Below are 22,965 nucleotides of genomic sequence, written 5' to 3' on the forward strand. Positions count from 1 at the left end.
CTTTTGCCCGGTAGGTTTTACCGGTATGGTCTCCCCAGTTTCACCCCAGGCCAACTAGTTTTCTGCATGACTCCTCAAGCTCTCTCTCTCTTAGGCTGTAGGTGAAGGCATTGATTAAAGATTTTAAGCCAGCGTAGAAAAGAGAGAGGATATTCCTTTCTCATCTCCTGTTCTGACAGCATCTGGTGAGCGACACACACTGTAAGAGTCCCATCACCAACTGTATCCCCAACCAGCGATGGGAGGAGAGGAGCAGGCGTAAACATCTTTTGCTTCCTGGTACAGAACGAGGTTATCGGAGTCGGGGAAAGGATGTCATTGTGAGAGGCCAGAAACTGTAGAGATGTGAAGAGAGCACTACACGGATGGGGAGAAGCAGGGATCTCCCAGGGAGGTCCTGGGGCCACGCCGGGCTGTGTGAGCACACGGCTCTGGGACGAGCCGGAGAATACAGAAAGGTCCTGAGGGGACATGAGGGCAGATGAGAGGAGCCATGGGCCAGCTGGCTCCCTGCCCCCCGCAAAAGTGGGCGCCCTGCCCCTCCTGGCCCGGGCAGCGGGTCTCATTGGGGCCCTTTGTGACATCACTGCGTGACACCCCACAGCACCCTAGAAAACCAGCGTGGCCGCGGCCCTGCAGTGTCCGGCAGGACAGCGACGGGACAGGGCGGGAGTGCGGAGCTGGAGAGGAGACTCCAAGCGCAAGCCCACGTCTTTCCCCGCCACCCCCAGTAGCCCCGCGGCACTGAGGTGTTCCCCTTAAGCTGCCCTCCCCTCTCCCCCACGCTTTCCTCCATTTGGCAGGATGGCGGAGAGACCCCCCAGCAGCCCCAGGGTGGCCTGGGAGGAGGTGGCGGCTCCCCGGGAGACCAGGTCTCCAGCGGAGCCCTACGCGGTGACCATGGTCCAGCCGCTGCAGATGGGTGAGTGAGGAGCCCCTCCGGGACTGGCAGGGCCAGCAAGCGCGACCGCCTCGATGCCGGAATCCCGTTTCCGCGGCACACCTGCAACAGGGGTCCCACGGGCAGGGGGCAAAGCGGTGCTTGCATGCCAGGGACGCTCAGGGCTGGGAGCCCTCCCCAGCACAGCCTCCTCCTCCTCAGCTGTGCCGAGCTTAAAGCTCTTTTCACCCTTTGGGAAGCTTGTTGGCAAAGGTGCTGTGTCCTGCTGACTCTTCTCTGTTTCCCCTCCTTGTAGGCGAGACGCTGCCAGAGGAGAATCCAGAGCATCCAGAGCTCGAACCAGGATGGGATTCCGAGGGCAGCTGCTCGCTTTCTTCGCTTGACAGCAGCGAGTCGACCACGGTAACAAGCTGCCCCCTTCCTGGGACTCTTGTCCGTGTCACCAGCAGGAGGCTTGTGTGAGCAAAGGGACCCACAATCAGCGTGTCTCGCGTGGCCTCCCTGTCCCCGGTGAGAGGGTTCCTGCTGTCCCCGCGCAGGGACTATGTGAAGGCGGCACTCCAGTGTCCCAGCAGCAGCTCCAGCCCTCCTCAGCAGCAGCGAGCCCCGGTTCTCTCTCGGGCCAGCACACTATGCCCATGAGCCCAAGCCTCCTCCCTCACCCTGGGGACCCTCTGCTCTCACGCTCTGCCCTGCAGAGACTGCAGCCCCTGCTGCCACCTTTCCTGCGGGCACTGCCGACAGCACTGCAGGGCATCTGTCGCCAGAGCTCCTCGGCTGCTCAGTCTAGCAGCACCAGCAGGGTGCTTGGCATGACATGGCTTCCCTCCCTTCCTTCCTCCCGTAGGTGTTTGGACTACACCTTGAGCCTTCTCAGGTGACAGACATTGTCCTCATTGCGATCGAGGCCCTGACAGCAGATGACATCTCTGACAGGCAGATGGGCAGCAACATCCTGGACATGGTCGTGCTAGACCCTGGCTACTGGCTGACGGACGTAAGTGCCCTGTGGCTGGACTGCCCTGCCCGTGAGCCCTGACAGGCCTTGCTCTTCCCTCCTTCCCTAAGCCAGCTCTCTCGGGCACCTGAAGCCGTTTCAAGGCAACAGAGAGGGATGGGAAGGGCAGCACTTCCAGTCGCAGCTGGAGAAATGGCTGCACTCCACTGGCCGCACCATCCTCACCTGTGTCCTCTCCAGGTGCCAAAGTTCATGAGGTACATCCACAAAAACGTGGAGTGCATCTGCACGGAGCCAGCCCGGCACAGCCTGGACTCCCTTCTCCTCCGAATGACCGAGTGGTGCCCCAGAGAAGTGGTCAGGAGCCTGTTGAAGATCTCGCCAACCTGTGACAGGTACTAGCCCAGACAGCCTTGAGGGCTTGTGCCCTGCGGGGAGAGGGACGCGGGGACTCTCTGGCTGCCAGACCCAAGGAATGTTGCAAAACATCGCTGAGGAGCAGGGCCCTCCATCCCACCACGCTTCCCAGAACCAGTGGGTCACCAGGCCTGCAGCAACCAGAGCTGGCCAAGCCAGAGCCCCACCACCACGCTCCGCCCAGCCCCAGGGGGAACACCACCGCAGCCCCCTCCCGCCTGCCCGGTCAGGGCCCCCGCACACCCCAAGCGAAAGGGCCAGGGCTGCAGCACAGCCAGGGCCCGGAGAGGCTGGCCCAGGCATGGTGCAGTGGCCGAGGCAGCCCTGCTGACCCAGCGCTCTGGGTCTGCAGCGCTGCCCTGGCCATGTGGGAGGTGATGATCTCCGTGCCTTGGATTTTGTGGAGCGTCTTGACGGAGCTGCTCAGCGTGCTCCAGGACCAGCGGGTGCGCAAGGTGTTCAGCTGTGCCACGGAGGATGCCTGCATCTATCCCTTGGCTGTGAGTGACCACGCTCATCCTCAGGGCTGCGCCTGCCTCCCCAGCGAAACGGGCACGGAGCCCTCCCCTCCTGTCTGCCTCCAAATGGCCACCTCCCCCCGTACAGAGGGACACAGCCCCTTAGGGCCAGCAGGGCCTTGCCCAGCACCAGCCAGACCCCCTGCCAGACTCTTGGGGCTGCCCTGCGCCCTTTTGGCCCCGGTGCACAAACACAAAGCCTGCTCCTGCCCGGGCAGCGCTCTGCTTCCCCCCGCCCTGCTCTGCAGCCCACAAACCTGGGGCAGAGAAAGGGGCAGAAGCCAGAGCCAGGCCAGGCGCTGGGCCTGGGGCGGAGGCATGGCCTCTGCACAGCCTGAGGGGGCTTCAGGTCTGGGGAGAGGAGATGATTGCCACCGCTGGCGGGTCACGCCGCCTTCGTGCCAGCGTGGCGGAGGGAGCCCCGCAGGCTCTGCTGCTCTCTAACCGCTGTCTTCGTTTTAGCTGCTGCTCTACACTGACATTGACGCCGAGGAGTTTGCTGCCCTGTACAGAGCCCAGAGGTACCTGAGGCGTCCAAGCTCAGTGATGCTCTCGCTGGTGCTCAGTGTCCTCATCACGCTTTCGAAAAAACCTAAGATGGTGAGCAAGGTGTAGCCAAGCGGAGCCACGTTGGCAGCTGGGGCCTGGGGCAGTGGGTGATGCGGTGGCTTGGCCTTGGCTGGGAGTCAGGAGGTGGGGTGTCAGGTCCAGTCACCCTCCCTGCTACGGAGGGGGCTGGTGGGTGCCGGCGGAGCCCTCCAGGCACAGAGGGTTACCAGTCCATCTGCCCCTTCCGCCTGGTCGGTAAAGGGCATGGCTGAGTAAGGGGATGCTGCTCTCCCGCAATCCCTTCCCTTCCTCCTGCTCTCCCTGCATGCCATCAGTGGCCACTGCCGGCCAGGAGGCTGCCGCAGTGACTCCTGTGACACCTGCTGGGAAGCAGCACGGGAGGCTGGTGCTTAGCAACCAGTGCATTTTTGCCAGGGTGGCCTTTCACCACTTCATCCTAAGGAAACTGTGTGTTTCATACAGGCAACAAAAATGCAGGTCCTGCTGCCAGACATCATGGAGAACCTGCAGGATGCCAACGCTGATGCCAAGATGAAGGCCCTGGTGTTCCTCAGGAGCATGATGGGTGACGCGAAGACTGAGGAGGCCAGCCTCATTGCTGTGCAGCTGGCGGAGAAGCTCCCACCCCTCTTTGATGATGTAAGGCTGCTGCGGGCACCTCAGCCCTACAGATGGGCGCTCTGCACAGACAGCTGCCCCTCAGCCCAGCCCGGTGGGCAGCGCTCGGGCAGGGCTGCCCTCCTCGCCCCTCTTGCCTGGCCTTTCAGGGCTCTGGGGCCACTCAGCCTCAGCTGCACAGCGGGCCCACAGCTCCTGTGTTCGGGATCCGAGCCCAGAGCATCTCCCCTCACATCAGCCACGCTAACGCCCTTGCTCACCGTGGGCAGGGAGCGGCTGTTGATGAAGTCCCCCTGTGCTCCTCCCTGCCAGGAGTCCAGCCAGGTGCGGGAGCTCTCCATCAGCCTCTTCAAAGATGTGATGAAGGCCGTGGTGGGGATAAACAAGAAAAAGATGAAGAAGAGAGTGCAGAGGGTCCTGCTCCCGCTCTTCCTCCACATGAGCGATGAGATCGAGAGCGTGGCACAGGTACAGTGACCAGCGACCAGTGTCACGGGGAAGGGTGTGCTGACAGCGCAGTCCAGCAGCGGACTGGCCCTGCATCCCTGCATCAAAGCTCTGCCCACCCTGGGCCTGGCCGTGAAGGAGCTGGGGCAGCCCCAGCTGGGCAGCCAAGCGTCCTGCCGGGGGATGCCCGTGGGAGGTGCTGCTGGCCCGGTCCTGCCCCGCTGTCTCTGGCACTGCTGCCCTCCCTGCCTACAGCCCAGGGCCCGCAGCTCCTTTGCCCTTCACTTTGCCCCCAGCCCTGGCGGCAGCTCAGCAGCTCCTGAGGATCTCTCTTCTGCTGGCCGGCAGCATGAGACACCCGAGGTGGTGGCTGCCCCGTGTCCCTGCCCTGGGCACTGAACCCAGTTCAGCCTCGGTCCCCCGCTGCCTCTTCCCATAAGGGGCTGGGAAAGGCTCGCAGCCTGGACAAGAGGAGGAGGATGCCAGCTCAGCTCTCCTTCCCTGGGCTCTGGTGCCATCTCCCAGTCTCTGCTTCTCTGCAGGCCTCTAGGGACACCCTCCTCGCCTGTGCCGAGTTCCTGGGGTGGAGGAAGCTCAGCCACCTGGCCAAGACAAACCAGACGCACCTGATCGGAGAGTCCTTGGTGAGGACAAGCCCCAAGCCCCAGGGCCGGGTGGACAAGGGCTGCTCCAGGTGCCCGTGGGCTGCGCTGTGCAACCCTGCCTCTGCTCCCGCCTGGAGCACGTGGCCTGCAGCTGCATTCTCCTTCCCTGCCCTCAAGCACGGAGCCCCCAAGGGCTCTTCTCCAGGCCCCTCTCCCCTCCCTGCCCCCGGGGTGCTGAAGGAGACCCCGGCCCATCTGGGTCCTGGCAGTGGGACAGAGGAGTCTCGCCGTCCTCCGGCCCCCTCTGCCTGCAGCTCCCTCTGGACCTCAGCCCCACAGGGCTCCTGGCTGGGAGACGGGAAGCGCCGGGAGGGAAGGGGGGTGCTGGTAGGAGGGGCTGGTCCAGATGGCTGCCGAGGGTCTGTGCCAGCCCCGTTCCCTTGTTCTCTCTCCAGTTAGTGCACGACAGGAGCAGGGCAGAAGACTATCTGTTTCAGAGCCTGCAGTACCTGCGCAACGCTCAGGCCACCTTGCGAGAGGTGGCTGTCAGGTTCATTGGTGAGCCACGTCCCCCGGGGTCGCTCTTTTGGCGGCCAGGCCCCTGTCCCCACCGCTGCACCGGCAGTGAGGGGCAGCCCTGCGGTGCCAGAGCCCTGGCTGCCCTCTGCAGGGCCCACCACACAGGTGGGCTCGCTGGGAGCCTTGCTCAGTCCCACTGCCCTTGGGTGCTGCCATTCCCTGGGCTCAGCCCTGCTGAGGAGCAGGAGGGCGTGCAGCCCCGAGCTGGCAGGGCCAGGGGCCGTGCTGCCGGGCGTGTGCTGGGGAGCAGAGCTCTGACACGAATTCTGTGCCTAGGGCTTGCCGTGCAGCACCTGAGGAACCTAAGTCAGACCAAGGTGTGGAATGTCTGCAACGGTGAGTAGGGGCAGTGCTGGGCTGGTGGGGCAGGGGACAGAGCCTGGGCAGGGTGCTGCCATGCCTAAGCCTGCTCCAGGGAACTGCGTCAGGGGCAAGAGGAACACGTCCGGGCCACATGGGGCACTCCTGAGCAACAGCTTCCAGCTGCTCTCTTTGTCTCACCTGCTCCTCCTGGCCAGGGAAAGAGATGAGTGGGGTGGCACGGTCGGGATGGAGGAGGTCTCTGCAGGCAGTGGGGGTTCATGTCTGCTCGCCTTCCTTCTCTTGCAGCCCTCTTGCCCTTGAGGAGAGACACGGAGCGCTTGGTCAGCTCCCTGGCAGCTCAGACCGTCTTCAAACTGACAAAACGCGTGAGAACACGAGGATGGAGCCGGCGGTGGCTGTGCTGCTGTCTCGGCTGAGCCATGGAGAACTGAAAGAATCCTCTGGAAAAGGGCCATAGATTTGAATAATTCTTTGTTTTTAATAAAGCTGGAATAACAAGCCCCGTCCCATGGTGTCCTTCCCATGGGGACCACCCTGAGCGGGCCGAGCAGACAGCGTCCCTCCTGGCCTCTGCTGCTGCCTGCAGGACAGCACCCGCGGACCCAGGCTGTCCTGGCAACAAAGCCCCAGCTGCGCCCCTAGACCACCAAGCCCGGAGGGGAGGAGGAGGAGAGAAGCTTTAGCCCAACCTGCCCCTCCTGAGACATCTCAGGGCACGCAAAGGCATCCAAGCTCCGCAAAGCTGGCGAGTCGTCATTTCTCCCAGCATCAAAATCCTCTCTTGTTCCGCGGAGCTGTGCGGGCGTTGGCTGGGATGGAGTTAATTTTCTTCCTACTAGCTCCTATGGGGCGATGTTTTGGATTCGTGATGGAAACGGTGTTGATCACACAGGGATGTTTTCATTATGGCCGAGCAGTGCAGCCATATGATATATGATATAGTGATGACCCCAGCTGACCAAAGGGACGTTCCGTGCCGTATGACGTCGTGCTCAGTGACAAACGTGGGGGGAGGCTGGTGGGGGGCTGCTGCCCGGGCATCGGTTGGTCAGTGGTGAGCAAGTGCTTTCCTTTGCATCGCTTGTCTGTCTCGGGGTTTAGTTCTCTCTCTGTGTTATTTCCTTGGCCATCACAATTTATTGTTACTCTTACTACCCTGTTTCTCCAATCATTAAAGGGTTTTTCCCTCAACCCACCAGCTGTCTCACTTTTCACCCCTCCGATTCTCTCCCCCGTCCCGCTGGGGGCAGTGAGGGAGCGCCTGTCTGCTGCTCAGTTACCGGCCGGCGTCAAACCACGGCAGTCCTTTCCCCACCCCTCACTCCACACCACAAACGTCAGGCCCAGGTCCCGCACCACCCAGTGCATCCTCAGGAGCCACCGCTCCCCTTCCCACCCTTTTGACAGGATGCACAGGCAGCACTCCCTCAGTCGACGGAGCACCCCTGTTAGACGTCCATAAAAAGTCCACAAAACGCCCACGGAGCCCATTCGGCCCATGCCTTCGGGCTCCACCCCTCACGCTGCTCCCTCCGGACAGGAGAGGTGGTGTCTTGCGGCACCAAAGTTCCTGGGCACCAAAGCCCGCTCAGGCCGGAACCAAGAGGTCGGTCCCCCTCGTTTTCAGGGTCCAAAGCGCCACTGTGTGCATCTAGCCCACCCTTTGCGTGCCCAAAGCCTCCTGTCCTCGGCCGAAATCCTCACGCTGAGGGCCCCCACCCGCCTTCCATGCCCCACGGCCTGTCCTCAGGGCCCACAGGTCCAACCCCTGAAGGCGGAGCCGGTCGCCTGGCAGCACCCGCCCAGGAGGGGAGGCAGCGGCCCGGGACAGCCAATGGCCTCAGGGGAGGCGGGGCAAGGCTTGTGATTGACTGGAAGCAGGCAGCCAATCAGAGGAAACATCCCCACAGGGCAGGGCGGGCCCTGGTGTGTGGGAGGGGAGCGACGCCTCAGGCAGCCAATAAGAGAGAGCATCCCCGCAGGGGAGGGTAGGCCTGAAACCAGGGCAGAGTGACAGCCCAGATGGCCAATCAGACATGAAGGGCGGGCACTGCAGCCCAGCAGCCTGCCCCCCCGTGGCCAATCAGCGGCGGTAGCGCCTCAGGGGAGGAGACTGACAGCACTCCCGACCTATGAGGGCGGAGACCGAGGGGGGAAGAAGGCGGGCTCCGCTGGTGGCCAGGCCCAGCTTCGCCGTGGCGCCCGTGGGGCCTGCCCCGAGGCCCAGCAGCCCCCGGCCCAGGCCCGAGGCCCCTCTTCCCCCCCTCCCAGCCCTCCCTCCCCTCAGCTGCCCCTGTCTTCCGGAAACCCCCATCTCCAAGGGAGCCACCGCGTCCCAGAGAGTCAGGATGCCCTGGCCATGCCACTGGACGGCAGCCATGGGCCCTGGGGCTTCTGGCTGCCATCGCCACCAGCGTCCGCCCGACGGTGATGAGGAGGTGAGGCTGAGGCCGCAGGGATGGTGGTGGGGTGGGGGAGGATGGGGGAGGCTGATGCTTGCTGTGGGTCCGCCCGCCATCACATCCCCTCCCCGCAGCCCAAGTGACCCTGCAGTGGCCTGAAGGGTGTTGGGGAGGGGGAGGACGCAGCACCTCCTCCTCCTGCATTATGGTGTGGTGTTGGGGGAAACTGAGGGGATGGGAGGGACACTTTGCGGTGGGGAGCAAACTGGGACACACACACACACGCACACGCGCGCGCACACACACACAAACCGCAAATACAGCCCCCAGGCTCCCCCTCGGTGAACACAGAGTGGGGTAGGTGTACGACCTGCGGCTGGACATAGCCCACTTGGCCCCACAACATACTGGCCAAAGTCCCCTAAATGCACTCAAACCCCACTCCCTCAGGTGACCTGTCGGGGCGGCTAGCGGAAAAGTACAAGTATGCAAGAAACTCGAGGGCATGCCAGCCTTGCAGATCTGGGAGAAATAACTCTGAGGAGTCAGGGAACAGCTGGCCTTGCAGGTCCGAGATAAATAACCTTGAAGAAGTAGGGAGTAGGCAACAAGTTATAACTGTAGCTTCTAGCATACAGCAAAACAGTAGCTTCTAGCATGTAGCGAAACCGCAAGTAGGAGGGATTATTGTAATGAAATATTTAGAGCTAAGCCAATCAGAAATGATAGAATTTGTGTAATTTGTGTAACTGTTAAGTAGCTGTATAAAAGGCTTTCCGACGCGTCTAATAAACTGACATTTTGCTTGCATCAAGCAGCATCCCGTCTCTCAATCGCGGCAAATTGGTGACCCCGACGTGATGGGGTGGTGAACCGCCTAGCTGAGCGGCTTGCTGCGAGTCCCACGGAACATTGAATGAGCTGCTGAAAGGAAGCAGGAACTGGCCAGGAATCCCTCTGGATTTAAGAGGTGAGCTGTGGGAAACATGGGGAATCAGATGTCCCCCGCAGAGAGAGACGTATATGAGGTTATGAAAACGCTCCTCCGGAAACATAAAAAAGATATTTCCGGGCAGGACTTAAAGATTACGCTTAAGTGGGTACAAATGAAGATCCCCACTGTTACGGCCTCTAGTATTTTTACCCGGGAACTTTGGGACGATGTGGGGGTAAAGTTGTGGGACTCAGCGACGTCAGGGAATGCCGAGGCTCAGCGTTTGCTTCCGTGGTGGAGAAATATCTTTGAGGCTATTAAGGCACAGGGAAGGGGCCATAAAGACTCTCCAGATACTAAGGGGGAACCTTCATCAGCTCAGCCTTTGCTTCCCCCTCCGCTATCTCCGCGACGCGCTAAGTCGCCCGGACCCTTAAAGGTCTGTGCTGCAGGCTACCCTCCTGAGGAAGATCCGCTTGACCCGGGGCCCGTTGATCCTGATAAGGAGCCTGACTTGTACCCCCCTGACCCTCATGATACGTGGGCGAATATTAAACGTCAAGCTTTAAAAGAAGGTGACTTGGAAATAGCGCGAACGATAGTCGCCCCTGTTATTTATCAAGGCCGGGGAGTGCAGTGGGAGGCTTTGTCCTTCCCGGTGATTAAAGAGCTGCGCCGTACCGTCACAGAACACGGGCTCTCTTCCCCATATTTTGCGAGCCTGCTGTCTTCTGTCTTTGATACGTATGTTATGACTCCCCATGATTTAAAATCGCTAGCGCAATTGTTATTAACCCCTTCCCAGTATTCCCTCTGGGAGTCGCGTTGGAGGGGGGGCCTTCAAACTCTCCTCACCAGCTACGTGGGTCATAATAATGCTGCTCTTGCCGCACTGACCATGGAGCACCTTATGGGTACGGGTCAGCACTCTGATCCAGCGGCACAGGCTCGAGATTGTCCACGAGAGGCCCTGGAAGCGATCCGCGAAGAAGCAAAAAAGGCTTTACTCAAAATACCCGATTCCCGTAAACCTCAAAAGGCATTCACCTCTATTACGCAGGAACCTCGGGAGCCGTACATGCAATTCATTGATAGACTTAAGCAAGCTTTAGAACGCCAAATAGATAATACCGAAGCTCGAGAGATTTTGCTATTAAAATTAGCAGTTGAAAATGCTAACGCCGACTGCAAAAAATTACTTAAATCTCTCCCTAACCCAGCTCCGACTTTGGTTGAAATGGTAGAGGCTTGTAATCGTATTGGTACTGTGGAGCATAAATTTGAAGCGATGGCAGCTGCTTTCGTAGCTATGAGAGGCATGTCTGGGGGAGGAAATTGCTACGGTTGTGGTAAACCAGGCCATATCAAACGAAATTGTCCCGCTTCTAATGGGGGGGCTAAAGCCCAAGTCCCTGGGATCTGTCCCCGATGCAGGAAGGGGCGTCATTATGCTAATCAATGTCGTTCTAAGTATAATTTTCAAGGGCAGCCGATACAGGGAAACCGCTTGCGGAGCGCGGGGCAGCGACGCGCACAGACACAAGTATCGTCGCCGGTGAATCGAGCCATGCAGATGGGGGTGACCTCGCCACAAGTCTTCGCCCAGCAACAGCCGGTAGCGCCGGATTGGACCTGGCAACCTCACACGCGGTAACGTTGCTTGATTCCTCTGTTCATTTATTAGCAACTAATGTTTCAGGTCCTTTACCCCCGAAAACACAAGGGCTACTATTAGGGAGATCATCGGTTACCTTAGCCGGACTTTTTGTATTGCCTGGAGTAATTGATGCGGATACCATTGGGGAAATTAAAATCACGGCCTGGACCCCATTTCCCCCTTGCACAGTACCCAAAGGAAGCCGCATTGCACAATTACTATTGATCCCGCAGAACGCAAGCTCTCTTTCGCTTCACCCACCTCCGCAGCAAAGACAAGGAGGTTTTGGATCTACTGGGGATCCACAGATTCTCTGGGTACAGTCCATTTCCCAGAAGCGACCACTTTGTCAATGTACTCTTATTCATGGCACTCAGCAAGTAATCCTGAATGGGATTATTGACACAGGGGCCGATGTTACCGTAATTTCACAGGCGAAGTGACCTCCACAATGGCCTTTGGCAGCTGTGCCTCAGGCGCTAGCTGGAATCGCAGGAGTTGGTAGAAGCCACCAATCCTCGGAATCGATCCAAATCAAAGGCCCAGAAGGACGAGTAGCTTCCGTCAAGCCTTTTGTGCTGCCTGTTCCTATGGTCTTATAGGGACGTGATGTGCTGTCACAAGGGGGAACTTCCATTCAGTCGCATTTTTAGGGGGGGCCATTGAGGTGCGCGACACCCTGAAACTGACTTGGAAAACTCAGACGCCCATTTGGGTAGATCAGTGGCCCCTACCACTCGAAAAGCTTCGCGCTCTCCAAGAACTGGTTACGGAACAATTAGCAAAAGGACATATAGTACCTACTACTAGTCCTTGGAATTCACCTGTCTTTGTTATTAAGAAGCAATCTGGCAAGTGGCGCCTGCTCCATGATCTCAGAAAAATCAATGATGCTATGGTAGATATGGGAGCTCTGCAGCCAGGGCTCCCTTCTCCAACTATGATCCCCCGCAATTGGCATCTCACCGTTATTGACCTTAAGGATTGCTTTTTTAATATTCCACTACACCCTGACGACGCTGCCAAATTTGCTTTTTCAGTCCCAAGTGTCAATATGCAAGCTCCTGTGCAACGATATCAGTGGGTTGTACTGCCACAGGGAATGAAAAAGAGCCCGACAATTTGTCAATGGTATGTCGCTAAGGTACTTAGCCCTGTCAGGGTTGCGTTGCCTCAAGTTCTGTTATATCATTATATGGATGATATCTTGATGGCTGCGCCTCACCTTGAGCTCATGGAAAAGGCCGTAGCCCTTGTCACGGCCACTGTCAATTCGGCAGGCCTCTGTATTGCGCCCAAAAAAGTCCAGAAAATGCCCCTTTGGACCTACTTGGGTTGGCGCATCAGGACCCAGACGATAGTTCCCCAACCTGTGCATATACAGGCGGACATTAAAAATTTGCACGATGTTCAAAAATTATTAGGGACCATTACTTGGGTCCGACCCTTGCTAGGAATCTCCAATTCAGACTTAAGCCCTTTGTTTGAACTCCTCAAGGGAGATTCCGATTTACGCTCCCCTCGTCGACTGGGTCCTGAAGCCGCTGCCTCATTACAAAAAGTGGCGGAAGCCATTGCCTCACGGCAAGCACACCGCTGTGCGCCTGAATTGCCCTTCAATTTAATTATTTTGAACCCTGCACGTCAGCCATATGCTTTGATTTTTCAATGGGACCCTAACAATCCTGATCCCTTATTAATCATTGAGTGGGTCTTTTTACCCAACCAGCCCACTAAAACAATTTGGACGCAACATGAAATGTTTGCTTCCTTGATAATTAAAGCACGGCAGCGATTGCTTGCCCTGTCAGGGATGGACTTTGCTTCTATCTGTTTACCTGTAACTAATATGTACCTACAATGGTTATTCCAACAGTCTGATGCTTTCGTATTTGCCTTAACAGATTATTCGGGTCAACTAACCTCACATCCTCCGTCCCACAAGCTTCTACATGCTCATTTTAACTTAATATCCATACCAAAGAGATGTCACCAGCCCCTCCAAGGCCTTACTGTGTTCACCGATGGGTCTGGAAAAACACACAAGTCAGTGATTGTCTGGTGGGATGACCGCTCTCAACAATGGGAGTCGGACGTTGAGACAGTTTCCGGGTCCCCTCAAATCGTAGAGCTTGCCGCTGTTGTTCGAGCTTTTCGTAAGTGGTCTACACCACTGAATCTTATTACTGATTCTGCTTATGTTGCAGGCGTCGTCGAACGGGCAGAGGCCTCGGTGCTGCGTCATACTTCGCATGCTGATTTGTTTGCTTTGTTGCAGGAACTTGTTTTCCTTTTAACCTCTCGAACACATCCCTATTTTGTTTTACATGTTAGATCGCACACCTCTTTACCTGGGTTTATTGCAGAGGGCAATCGACGGGCCGATATGCTCACTCTGCCGGTACAAGTTTTACCTGACCGTATTGCGCAAGCTAAGCTTAGTCATTCCTTTTTCCATCAGAATGCAGGGGGCCTCAAACATCAGTTTGGCCTCACTTCTCAGCAAGCGGCGAACATTATCGCTGTCTGCCCTGATTGTCAAAAACATTCCTTTCCTACGGCACCAGGTGGGGTTAATCCCAGAGGCTTACAAAGCCTGCAATTATGGCAGACGGATGTCACACACTATCCAGACTTTGGGAGATTAAAATACGTCCATTCCTCTATTGACACCCTTTCAGGCGCTCTGTTTGCCTCCTGCCATGTGGGGGAGGCGGCAAAAGATGTTTGCAGGCATCTGCTGCGTGCTTTTGCTACCTTAGGCATCCCTGCACAAATCAAAACAGACAATGGCCCTGCTTATATCTCGGCTGCACTTAAAACCTTTTTTATCTCTTGGGGGATCACTCACATCACTGGGATCCCGCATTGCCCTACGGGCCAGTCCCTGATTGAACGCTCTCATCAGTCTTTAAAGCGCTTGTTGCAGCAACAGAAGGGGGGAGTAGGGACAGCCACCCCTGAAGAACGTCTACAGAAAGCCCTGTATGTTTTTAACTTTTTAAATTGTTCTTTAATAGATAACAACCCTCCGATCGTTCGCCACTTTAACACAAACACTTCTTTCGAAGCCAGCGTAAAAGCTCCAGTCCTGATCCGCGACCCTGAGACAGGTAAGGTCTTGGGGCCATACCCCCTTGTCACATGGGGCAGAGGCTATGCTTGTGTTTCCACAGAACGAGGCCCCAGGTGGATCCCAGCGAAGAGCGTGCGACCTTTCCGTGAACCCCTACCACAGTCGGACGGCCACAACACCAATCCACAGCTAGATCATTCCCCTGAACAGCATACCGGAGAACATTCGGAGGACTGATGCAGTGCTCTTATGGACAATAGAGCAGAGACTCCAGTAGAACATATTCATTGCGTCACCTGTGGTAATTGTGACCCTTGGGTTTTATGTGACTGCTATCGCTGTGGTAAGAGATGGTAGCGACGGTTAACGTTGGCCAATAGATGGTGTCACAGTTGCCTAATATATGAAATTAGCATTGTAAGAATTTTGCTTGCAAAAAAAAAAAACAAACAAAAAAAGAGGGAAAAAGATTCCTTCAAACATTATGATCCTGTTAACACTTTTTTGTATATGTGCAGCCTGGACACATGCCAATCCTTTGCCAGGGTACCACCCTCACCTTTTTGACCCCCGTCAAAATTCTGGGTTACTCTGGCCACGTCGCTCAATACAACTAGCTTTTGTGCTAGTCTTGCTACGCCCAGCTCGCCCTTCATCACCTGCTTAGTAGGGGTACCACTGAATAACTCGACCTTTTTACTGTTTAATAACTCTATGACAACCTTACGGAAGCAGTACAGTATTTCCGGAAGGTTTCCTTTTTCACGGAAAAATCTTAAGGACCTTTTTGAAAAACACGATAATTGGGATGATAAATTGCCAATAGGGCCCGAGCCGCAGGAAATTGACTTAGTAGATTCTCTTAATGCTTCTCACTGTTTGTTTATTGGCCTTAGGTCATGGTCGGGGGCCCAAAAAGAGGGGCGCTTAGTAAAGGATTCTCCACCGACCGCCATCTCACCTATTGGTAATGCTACCCTCTGGCAACAACAATGGTGTTTGAGCATTGCTCGAGACGCCACTCACTCAGCCCCCGGTACCATGCTCCCTAGGCGGCTCCCCTTGGGGTTCTTTTTTATTTGCGGAAACAGAGCTTGGTCTGGGATCCCTTCCAACCCTAGAGGAGGCCCGTGTACTATTGGACAGCTTAGTCTTGGCACTCCTCACTATCATCCAAGCCCAAAACAGCGGTTACGTTTTACCCGTGACACAACACAAGCATTAGAAAATACTTGCGACGATAATGTTAAGCTATGGAATCGCTGGGAGGTTTTTTTCGCCTCGCTATTTACCCCTGGGGTGGCAGCAGTGAGAGCCCACAGAGACTTAGATGCAATTGCTTGTTGGGTTGTTAAGCAAGCAAATGCTACCAGCCGCATACTATCTGAGATGGCTGAAGACTTGTCCACGGTACAACACGCAGTCCTGCAAAACAGAGCCGCTATTGACTTCTTGCTACTAGCCCACGGACATGGCTGTGAGGACTTTGACGGAATGTGCTGCATGGACTTAGAGGACCACTCTTCTTCGCTACATAAGCAAATTAAACAACTCCTCACGCATTCGCAAAAGGTGCAATCTGATATGGACTTCTTCGGATTGGGTGCTTTGGGTGATTGGTTTGGGCTAAAGGGCTGGCTTAGGAGCCTGGTACAATCTGCTGTACTCATATTAGTTATTATATTGGTAGGCCTTTCGATTCTAAGCTGCGCTCTTTCCTGTGTCAGGTCTATGGCGACTAAAGTTGTTCGACATACATGGTTTATTCAAAACGGCGATATTCCGAAGATTTACGGTAGTGTTAGTTCTGTCCAGCTCACTGAGTATGATGACCTTTAAACCCGTGCCTCAGTTCTGCCTTTAAAGAAACAAAAAAGGGGGAGATGTCGGGGCGGCTAGCGGAAAAGTACAGGTATGCAAGAAACTCGAGGGCGTGCCAGCCTTGCAGATCTGGGAGAAATAACTCTGAGGAGTCAGGGAACAGCTGGCCTTGCAGGTCCGAGATAAATAACCTTGAAGAAGTAGGGAGTAGGCAACAAGTTATAACTGTAGCTTCTAGCACGTAGCAAAACCGTAGCTTCTAGCATGTAGCGAAACCGCAAGTAGGAGGGATTATTGTAATGAAATATTTAGAGCTAAGCCAATCAGAAATGATAGAATTTGTGTAATTTGTGTAACTGTTAAGTAGCTGTATAAAAGGCTTTCCGACGCGTCTAATAAACTGACATTTTGCTTGCATCAAGCAGCGTCCCGTCTCTCAATCGCGGCAGTGACCTGTGTTCTCCCACAGACATGGGGGATGTCTCCTCCTCCTCCTCCTCTTTGTCCTGTTCCTCCTGTTCATCCACTTCCTTTGTTCTTTCTTCTTCTGTTTCTTCTGATCTTTTTCCTATTCCTCCTTTTCCATGTCTTCCTCTTCCTGTTTTTCCTCTAATGCCTGCTGCTCCTGTTCCTTATGTGCCTCTTCTCGTTCTCCCTCTTCCTCCTACAACTCCTCCTCCTGTTCATTTCTTGTTCCTCCCGTTCCTCCCTCTGCTCCTCCTTTTCCTTCTCACCTCCTCTTCCTCCCACAAGAGGGAGTCCTTGCTAGAGAGTGGTTTTAACGAGAGAGTCCTTGCTAATGAGAGAGAGAAAGAGAGAGAGTCCAAACCTGCTGTTCTCCCCTGTTTTTCAGGGATTGAAGCAGGCGAAGTTTTCCACGGTGCTTTCATTTTTTCTGACAGCAAGGCAGGAATCTCAAGCATGGTCGATAAGGGGCCTCCGAGTCCATCACAGGCCTATGTTATCTAAGTGCAGATGTTCTGCTTGTCAAGCACGCAAGACTAAATGACGATTAGTGTGATACACGTGTTCTCCGACACCCCAGGTGCGAGTCACTTGAGCGTATTTGCAGTCCTCCTCACCAATCTTCCGTTACTGTCCCACATACGATTTGCGTGAGTACTATGTTGAGGTACGGCAGTCATAGTGCCATCAGAAGAAAAGCAAGGGAAAGAAGACGAGGATGGTGAAGAAGTTAAAAACTGTTACAACCTTTGACAGTGGAAACATGCCATTTAGAGCTTATACAAACAGTTTTCCTTCAATGTAACATTCTTTCTAAAGATGAGGAGGGGACGGTTTGCTATGCCCACATCAGAGCTCACTGAGGTTTTAAAACAAAACCCCCAAACAAATGGGTGCTGGAAAAAAGAGTAATGAGACTCAAGAGCCTTGTTGTTTTCAGTTCTACTGAAAGCGCAGGTCTTTGTTTTTTCACTTGTGCCTGGCAGCGATTGCAAAGAAAAAAGAAAAAAATCCTTGAAAGTTCCTTGGAAATGCCAGGTCAGCGAGACACAGCACCGTTTCTGCCTCTTCCGCTCTCCTGCTTTCTCTGAAACTTGTTTGTATCATTTTTCCAAATCCTTTGCTTTTGCTAGAGCTGAGACAACCAAAGATCCTGTTTTCGGGCCGGCGGAAAACAGATGAGGAAAAGAGATGCAGATGACGTGTGTCGTGGTTTGGCCTCAGACAGCGACAGAACTGTTGGCTGGCGAGGTTTGATCCCTCCTCTGTCCTCTCCAGGGTGCCGCTTTGCTGATGTTGGGGAGCGCTCCAGGTCTGCCTGACTCCAGGAGCCGGTCAAAGCCAGGCAGTGCAGGCAGGGCAACAGGTCTCTCGTCCTGCTGCGCTGGCAGGTACAGGGCTGCTGGACTGGCACCCCCAGGCATCCCCAGCTATTTTCAGCTGAACCTTCTAGTCCCTCTGTCGTGGCTTGGCCTCAGACGGCAACAAAGAACCACCTGCCGCTCTCTCGAACTCCCCCCACCACGGGGAGGAATCGGAAGAAAAAGGCAAAGCTCGTGGGTTGAGACAAAGGCAGTTTAACAGAACAGCAAAGGGAACAAGAAAACAACAACAGCAACGCGGACAGAGGAATGTACAAACACGATTATGGAACCAGCGCTCACCGACCGGACCCAGGGCGCCCCAGCCCGCTCCCAAGAGGCGACTTCCTGCCCCCTCCCCCGGCAGCTCCTGGCTACAGACCGGGCATGGCTCACGGGGGATGGAATACCTGTGTCCCTGCCGGAGCCTGGGGAGAATTAACCCTGTCCCCATCGGAACCAGGACGCCCTCTTTTCCCCTTTTATCCTGACGGTCTATTTTCCAGTCTTTTGCCCGGTAGGTTTTACCGGTATGGTCTCCCCAGTTTCACCCCAGGCCAACTAGTTTTCTGCATGACTCCTCAAGCTCTCTCTCTCTTAGGCTGTAGGTGAAGGCATTGATTAAAGATTTTAAGCCAGCGTAGAAAAGAGAGAGGATATTCCTTTCTCATCTCCTGTTCTGACAGCATCTGGTGAGCGACACACACTGTAAGAGTCCCATCACCAACTGTATCCCCAACCAGCGATGGGAGGAGAGGAGCAGGCGTAAACATCTTTTGCTTCCTGGTACAGAACGAGGTTATCGGAGTCGGGGAAAGGATGTCATTGTGAGAGGCCAGAAACTGTAGAGATGTGAAGAGAGCACTACACGGATGGGGAGAAGCAGGGATCTCCCAGGGAGGTCCTGGGGCCACGCCGGGCTGTGTGAGCACACGGCTCTGGGACGAGCCGGAGAATACAGAAAGGTCCTGAGGGGACATGAGGGCAGATGAGAGGAGCCATGGGCCAGCTGGCTCCCTGCCCCCCGCAAAAGTGGGCGCCCTGCCCCTCCTGGCCCGGGCAGCGGGTCTCACTGGGGCCCTTTGTGACATCACTGCGTGACACCCCACAGCACCCTAGAAAACCAGCGTGGCCGCGGCCCTGCAGTGTCCGGCAGGACAGCGACGGGACAGGGCGGGAGTGCGGAGCTGGCGAGGAGACTCCAAGCGCAAGCCCACGTCTTTCCCCGCCACCCCCAGTAGCCCCGCGGCACTGAGGTGTTCCCCTTAAGCTGCCCTCCCCTCTCCCCCACGCTTTCCTCCATTTGGCAGGATGGCGGAGAGACCCCCCAGCAGCCCCAGGGTGGCCTGGGAGGAGGTGGCGGCTCCCCGGGAGACCAGGTCTCCAGCGGAGCCCTACGCGGTGACCATGGTCCAGCCGCTGCAGATGGGTGAGTGAGGAGCCCCTCCGGGACTGGCAGGGCCAGCAAGCGCGACCGCCTCGATGCCGGAATCCCGTTTCCGCGGCACACCTGCAACAGGGGTCCCACGGGCAGGGGGCAAAGCGGTGCTTGCATGCCAGGGACGCTCAGGGCTGGGAGCCCTCCCCAGCACAGCCTCCTCCTCCTCAGCTGTGCCGAGCTTAAAGCTCTTTTCACCCTTTGGGAAGCTTGTTGGCAAAGGTGCTGTGTCCTGCTGACTCTTCTCTGTTTCCCCTCCTTGTAGGCGAGACGCTGCCAGAGGAGAATCCAGAGCATCCAGAGCTCGAACCAGGATGGGATTCCGAGGGCAGCTGCTCGCTTTCTTCGCTTGACAGCAGCGAGTCGACCACGGTAACAAGCTGCCCCCTTCCTGGGACTCTTGTCCGTGTCACCAGCAGGAGGCTTGTGTGAGCAAAGGGACCCACAATCAGCGTGTCTCGCGTGGCCTCCCTGTCCCCGGTGAGAGGGTTCCTGCTGTCCCCGCGCAGGGACTATGTGAGGGCGGCACTCCAGTGTCCCAGCAGCAGCTCCAGCCCTCCTCAGCAGCAGCGAGCCCCGGTTCTCTCTCGGGCCAGCACACTATGCCCATGAGCCCAAGCCTCCTCCCTCACCCTGGGGACCCTCTGCTCTCACGCTCTGCCCTGCAGAGACTGCAGCCCCTGCTGCCACCTTTCCTGCGGGCACTGCCGACAGCACTGCAGGGCATCTGTCGCCAGAGCTCCTCGGCTGCTCAGTCTAGCAGCACCAGCAGGGTGCTTGGCATGACATGGCTTCCCTCCCTTCCTTCCTCCCGTAGGTGTTTGGACTACACCTTGAGCCTTCTCAGGTGACAGACATTGTCCTCATTGCGATCGAGGCCCTGACAGCAGATGACATCTCTGACAGGCAGATGGGCAGCAACATCCTGGACATGGTCGTGCTAGACCCTGGCTACTGGCTGACGGACGTAAGTGCCCTGTGGCTGGACTGCCCTGCCCGTGAGCCCTGACAGGCCTTGCTCTTCCCTCCTTCCCTAAGCCAGCTCTCTCGGGCACCTGAAGCCGTTTCAAGGCAACAGAGAGGGATGGGAAGGGCAGCACTTTCAGTCGCAGCTGGAGAAATGGCTGCACTCCACTGGCCGCACCATCCTCACCTGTGTCCTCTCCAGGTGCCAAAGTTCATGAGGTACATCCACAAAAACGTGGAGTGCATCTGCACGGAGCCAGCCCGGCACAGCCTGGACTCCCTTCTCCTCCGAATGACCGAGTGGTGCCCCAGAGAAGTGGTCAGGAGCCTGTTGAAGATCTCGCCAACCTGTGACAGGTACTAGCCCAGACAGCCTTGAGGGCTTGTGCCCTGCGGGGAGAGGGACGCGGGGACTCTCTGGCTGCCAGACCCAAGGAATGTTGCAAGACATCGCTGAGGAGCAGGGCCCTCCATCCCACCACGCTTCCCAGAACCAGTGGGTCACCAGGCCTGCAGCAGCCAGAGCTGGCCAAGCCAGAGCCCCACCACCACGCTCCTCCCAGCCCCAGGGGGAACACCACCGCAGCCCCCTCCCGCCTGCCCGGTCAGGGCCCCCGCACACCCCAAGCGAAAGGGCCAGGGCTGCAGCACAGCCAGGGCCCGGAGAGGCTGGCCCAGGCATGGTGCAGTGGCCGAGGCAGCCCTGCTGACCCAGCGCTCTGGGTCTGCAGCGCTGCCCTGGCCATGTGGGAGGTGATGATCTCCGTGCCTTGGATTTTGTGGAGCGTCTTGACGGAGCTGCTCAGCGTGCTCCAGGACCAGCGGGTGCGCAAGGTGTTCAGCTGTGCCACGGAGGACGCCTGCATCTATCCCTTGGCTGTGAGTGACCACGCTCATCCTCAGGGCTGCGCCTGCCTCCCCAGCGAAACGGGCACGGAGCCCTCCCCTCCTGTCTGCCTCCAAATGGCCACCTCCCCCCGTACAGAGGGACACAGCCCCTTAGGGCCAGCAGGGCCTTGCCCAGCACCAGCCAGACCCCCTGCCAGACTCTTGGGGCTGCCCTGCGCCCTTTTGGCCCCGGTGCACAAACACAAAGCCTGCTCCTGCCCGGGCAGCGCTCTGCTTCCCCCCGCCCTGCTCTGCAGCCCACAAACCTGGGGCAGAGAAAGGGGCAGAAGCCAGAGCCAGGCCAGGCGCTGGGCCTGGGGCGGAGGCATGGCCTCTGCACAGCCTGAGGGGGCTTCAGGTCTGGGGAGAGGAGATGATTGCCACCGCTGGCGGGTCACGCCGCCTTCGTGCCAGCGTGGCGGAGGGAGCCCCGCAGGCTCTGCTGCTCTCTAACCGCTGTCTTCGTTTTAGCTGCTGCTCTACACTGACATTGACGCCGAGGAGTTTGCTGCCCTGTACAGAGCCCAGAGGTACCTGAGGCGTCCAAGCTCAGTGATGCTCTCGCTGGTGCTCAGTGTCCTCATCACGCTTTCGAAAAAACCTAAGATGGTGAGCAAGGTGTAGCCAAGCGGAGCCACGTTGGCAGCTGGGGCCTGGGGCAGTGGGTGATGCGGTGGCTTGGCCTTGGCTGGGAGTCAGGAGGTGGGGTGTCAGGTCCAGTCACCCTCCCTGCTACGGAGGGGGCTGGTGGGTGCCGGCGGAGCCCTCCAGGCACAGAGGGTTACCAGTCCATCTGCCCCTTCCGCCTGGTCGGTAAAGGGCATGGCTGAGTAAGGGGATGCTGCTCTCCCGCAATCCCTTCCCTTCCTCCTGCTCTCCCTGCATGCCATCAGTGGCCACTGCCGGCCAGGAGGCTGCCGCAGTGACTCCTGTGACACCTGCTGGGAAGCAGCACGGGAGGCTGGTGCTTAGCAACCAGTGCATTTTTGCCAGGGTGGCCTTTCACCACTTCATCCTAAGGAAACTGTGTGTTTCATACAGGCAACAAAAATGCAGGTCCTGCTGCCAGACATCATGGAGAACCTGCAGGATGCCAACGCCGATGCCAAGATGAAGGCCCTGGTGTTCCTCAGGAGCATGATGGGTGACGCGAAGACTGAGGAGGCCAGCCTCATTGCTGTGCAGCTGGCGGAGAAGCTCCCACCCCTCTTTGATGATGTAAGGCTGCCGCGGGCACCTCAGCCCTACAGATGGGCGCTCTGCACAGACAGCTGCCCCTCAGCCCAGCCCGGTGGGCAGCGCTCGGGCAGGGCTGCCCTCCTCGCCCCTCTTGCCTGGCCTTTCAGGGCTCTGGGGCCACTCAGCCTCAGCTGCACAGCGGGCCCACAGCTCCTGTGTTCGGGATCCGAGCCCAGAGCATCTCCCCTCACATCAGCCACGCTAACGCCCTTGCTCACCGTGGGCAGGGAGCGGCTGTTGATGAAGTCCCCCTGTGCTCCTCCCTGCCAGGAGTCCAGCCAGGTGCGGGAGCTCTCCATCAGCCTCTTCAAAGATGTGATGAAGGCCGTGGTGGGGATAAACAAGAAAAAGATGAAGAAGAGAGTGCAGAGGGTCCTGCTCCCGCTCTTCCTCCACATGAGCGATGAGATCGAGAGCGTGGCACAGGTACAGTGACCAGCGACCAGTGTCACGGGGAAGGGTGTGCTGACAGCGCAGTCCAGCAGCGGACTGGCCCTGCATCCCTGCATCAAAGCTCTGCCCACCCTGGGCCTGGCCGTGAAGGAGCTGGGGCAGCCCCAGCTGGGCAGCCAAGCGTCCTGCCGGGGGATGCCCGTGGGAGGTGCTGCTGGCCCGGTCCTGCCCCGCTGTCTCTGGCACTGCTGCCCTCCCTGCCTACAGCCCAGGGCCCGCAGCTCCTTTGCCCTTCACTTTGCCCCCAGCCCTGGCGGCAGCTCAGCAGCTCCTGAGGATCTCTCTTCTGCTGGCCGGCAGCATGAGACACCCGAGGTGGTGGCTGCCC

At 57.3% G+C, this 22,965-nt stretch overlaps 2 protein-coding genes across 2 annotated transcripts; both read left to right on the forward strand.

Annotated features, from left to right (window-relative positions):
* The first annotated feature begins 800 nt into the window (after positions 1-800).
* LOC134522112 (uncharacterized) lies at positions 801-6,569 on the forward strand. The gene is made up of 13 exons (XM_063349415.1): positions 801-922; positions 1,197-1,303; positions 1,749-1,898; positions 2,100-2,254; positions 2,629-2,776; positions 3,257-3,394; positions 3,827-4,003; positions 4,132-4,243; positions 4,338-4,450; positions 4,980-5,073; positions 5,490-5,592; positions 5,890-5,949; positions 6,223-6,569. Exons 1-13 carry the CDS (start codon positions 805-807, stop codon positions 6,392-6,394), a joined length of 1,647 nt encoding a protein of 548 aa, XP_063205485.1. The 5' UTR covers positions 801-804; the 3' UTR covers positions 6,395-6,569.
* A 12,391-nt stretch (positions 6,570-18,960) lies between these two features.
* Positions 18,961-22,619, forward strand: LOC134522113 (uncharacterized). Its single transcript, XM_063349416.1, has 9 exons — positions 18,961-19,082; positions 19,357-19,463; positions 19,909-20,058; positions 20,260-20,414; positions 20,789-20,936; positions 21,417-21,554; positions 21,987-22,163; positions 22,292-22,403; positions 22,498-22,619. Exons 1-9 carry the CDS (start codon positions 18,965-18,967, stop codon positions 22,617-22,619), a joined length of 1,227 nt encoding a protein of 408 aa, XP_063205486.1. The 5' UTR covers positions 18,961-18,964.
* The last annotated feature ends 346 nt before the right edge of the window (positions 22,620-22,965 follow it).

Source organism: Chroicocephalus ridibundus, chromosome 11, assembly GCF_963924245.1.
Source record: "Chroicocephalus ridibundus chromosome 11, bChrRid1.1, whole genome shotgun sequence".
NCBI lineage: Eukaryota > Metazoa > Chordata > Aves > Charadriiformes > Laridae > Chroicocephalus > Chroicocephalus ridibundus.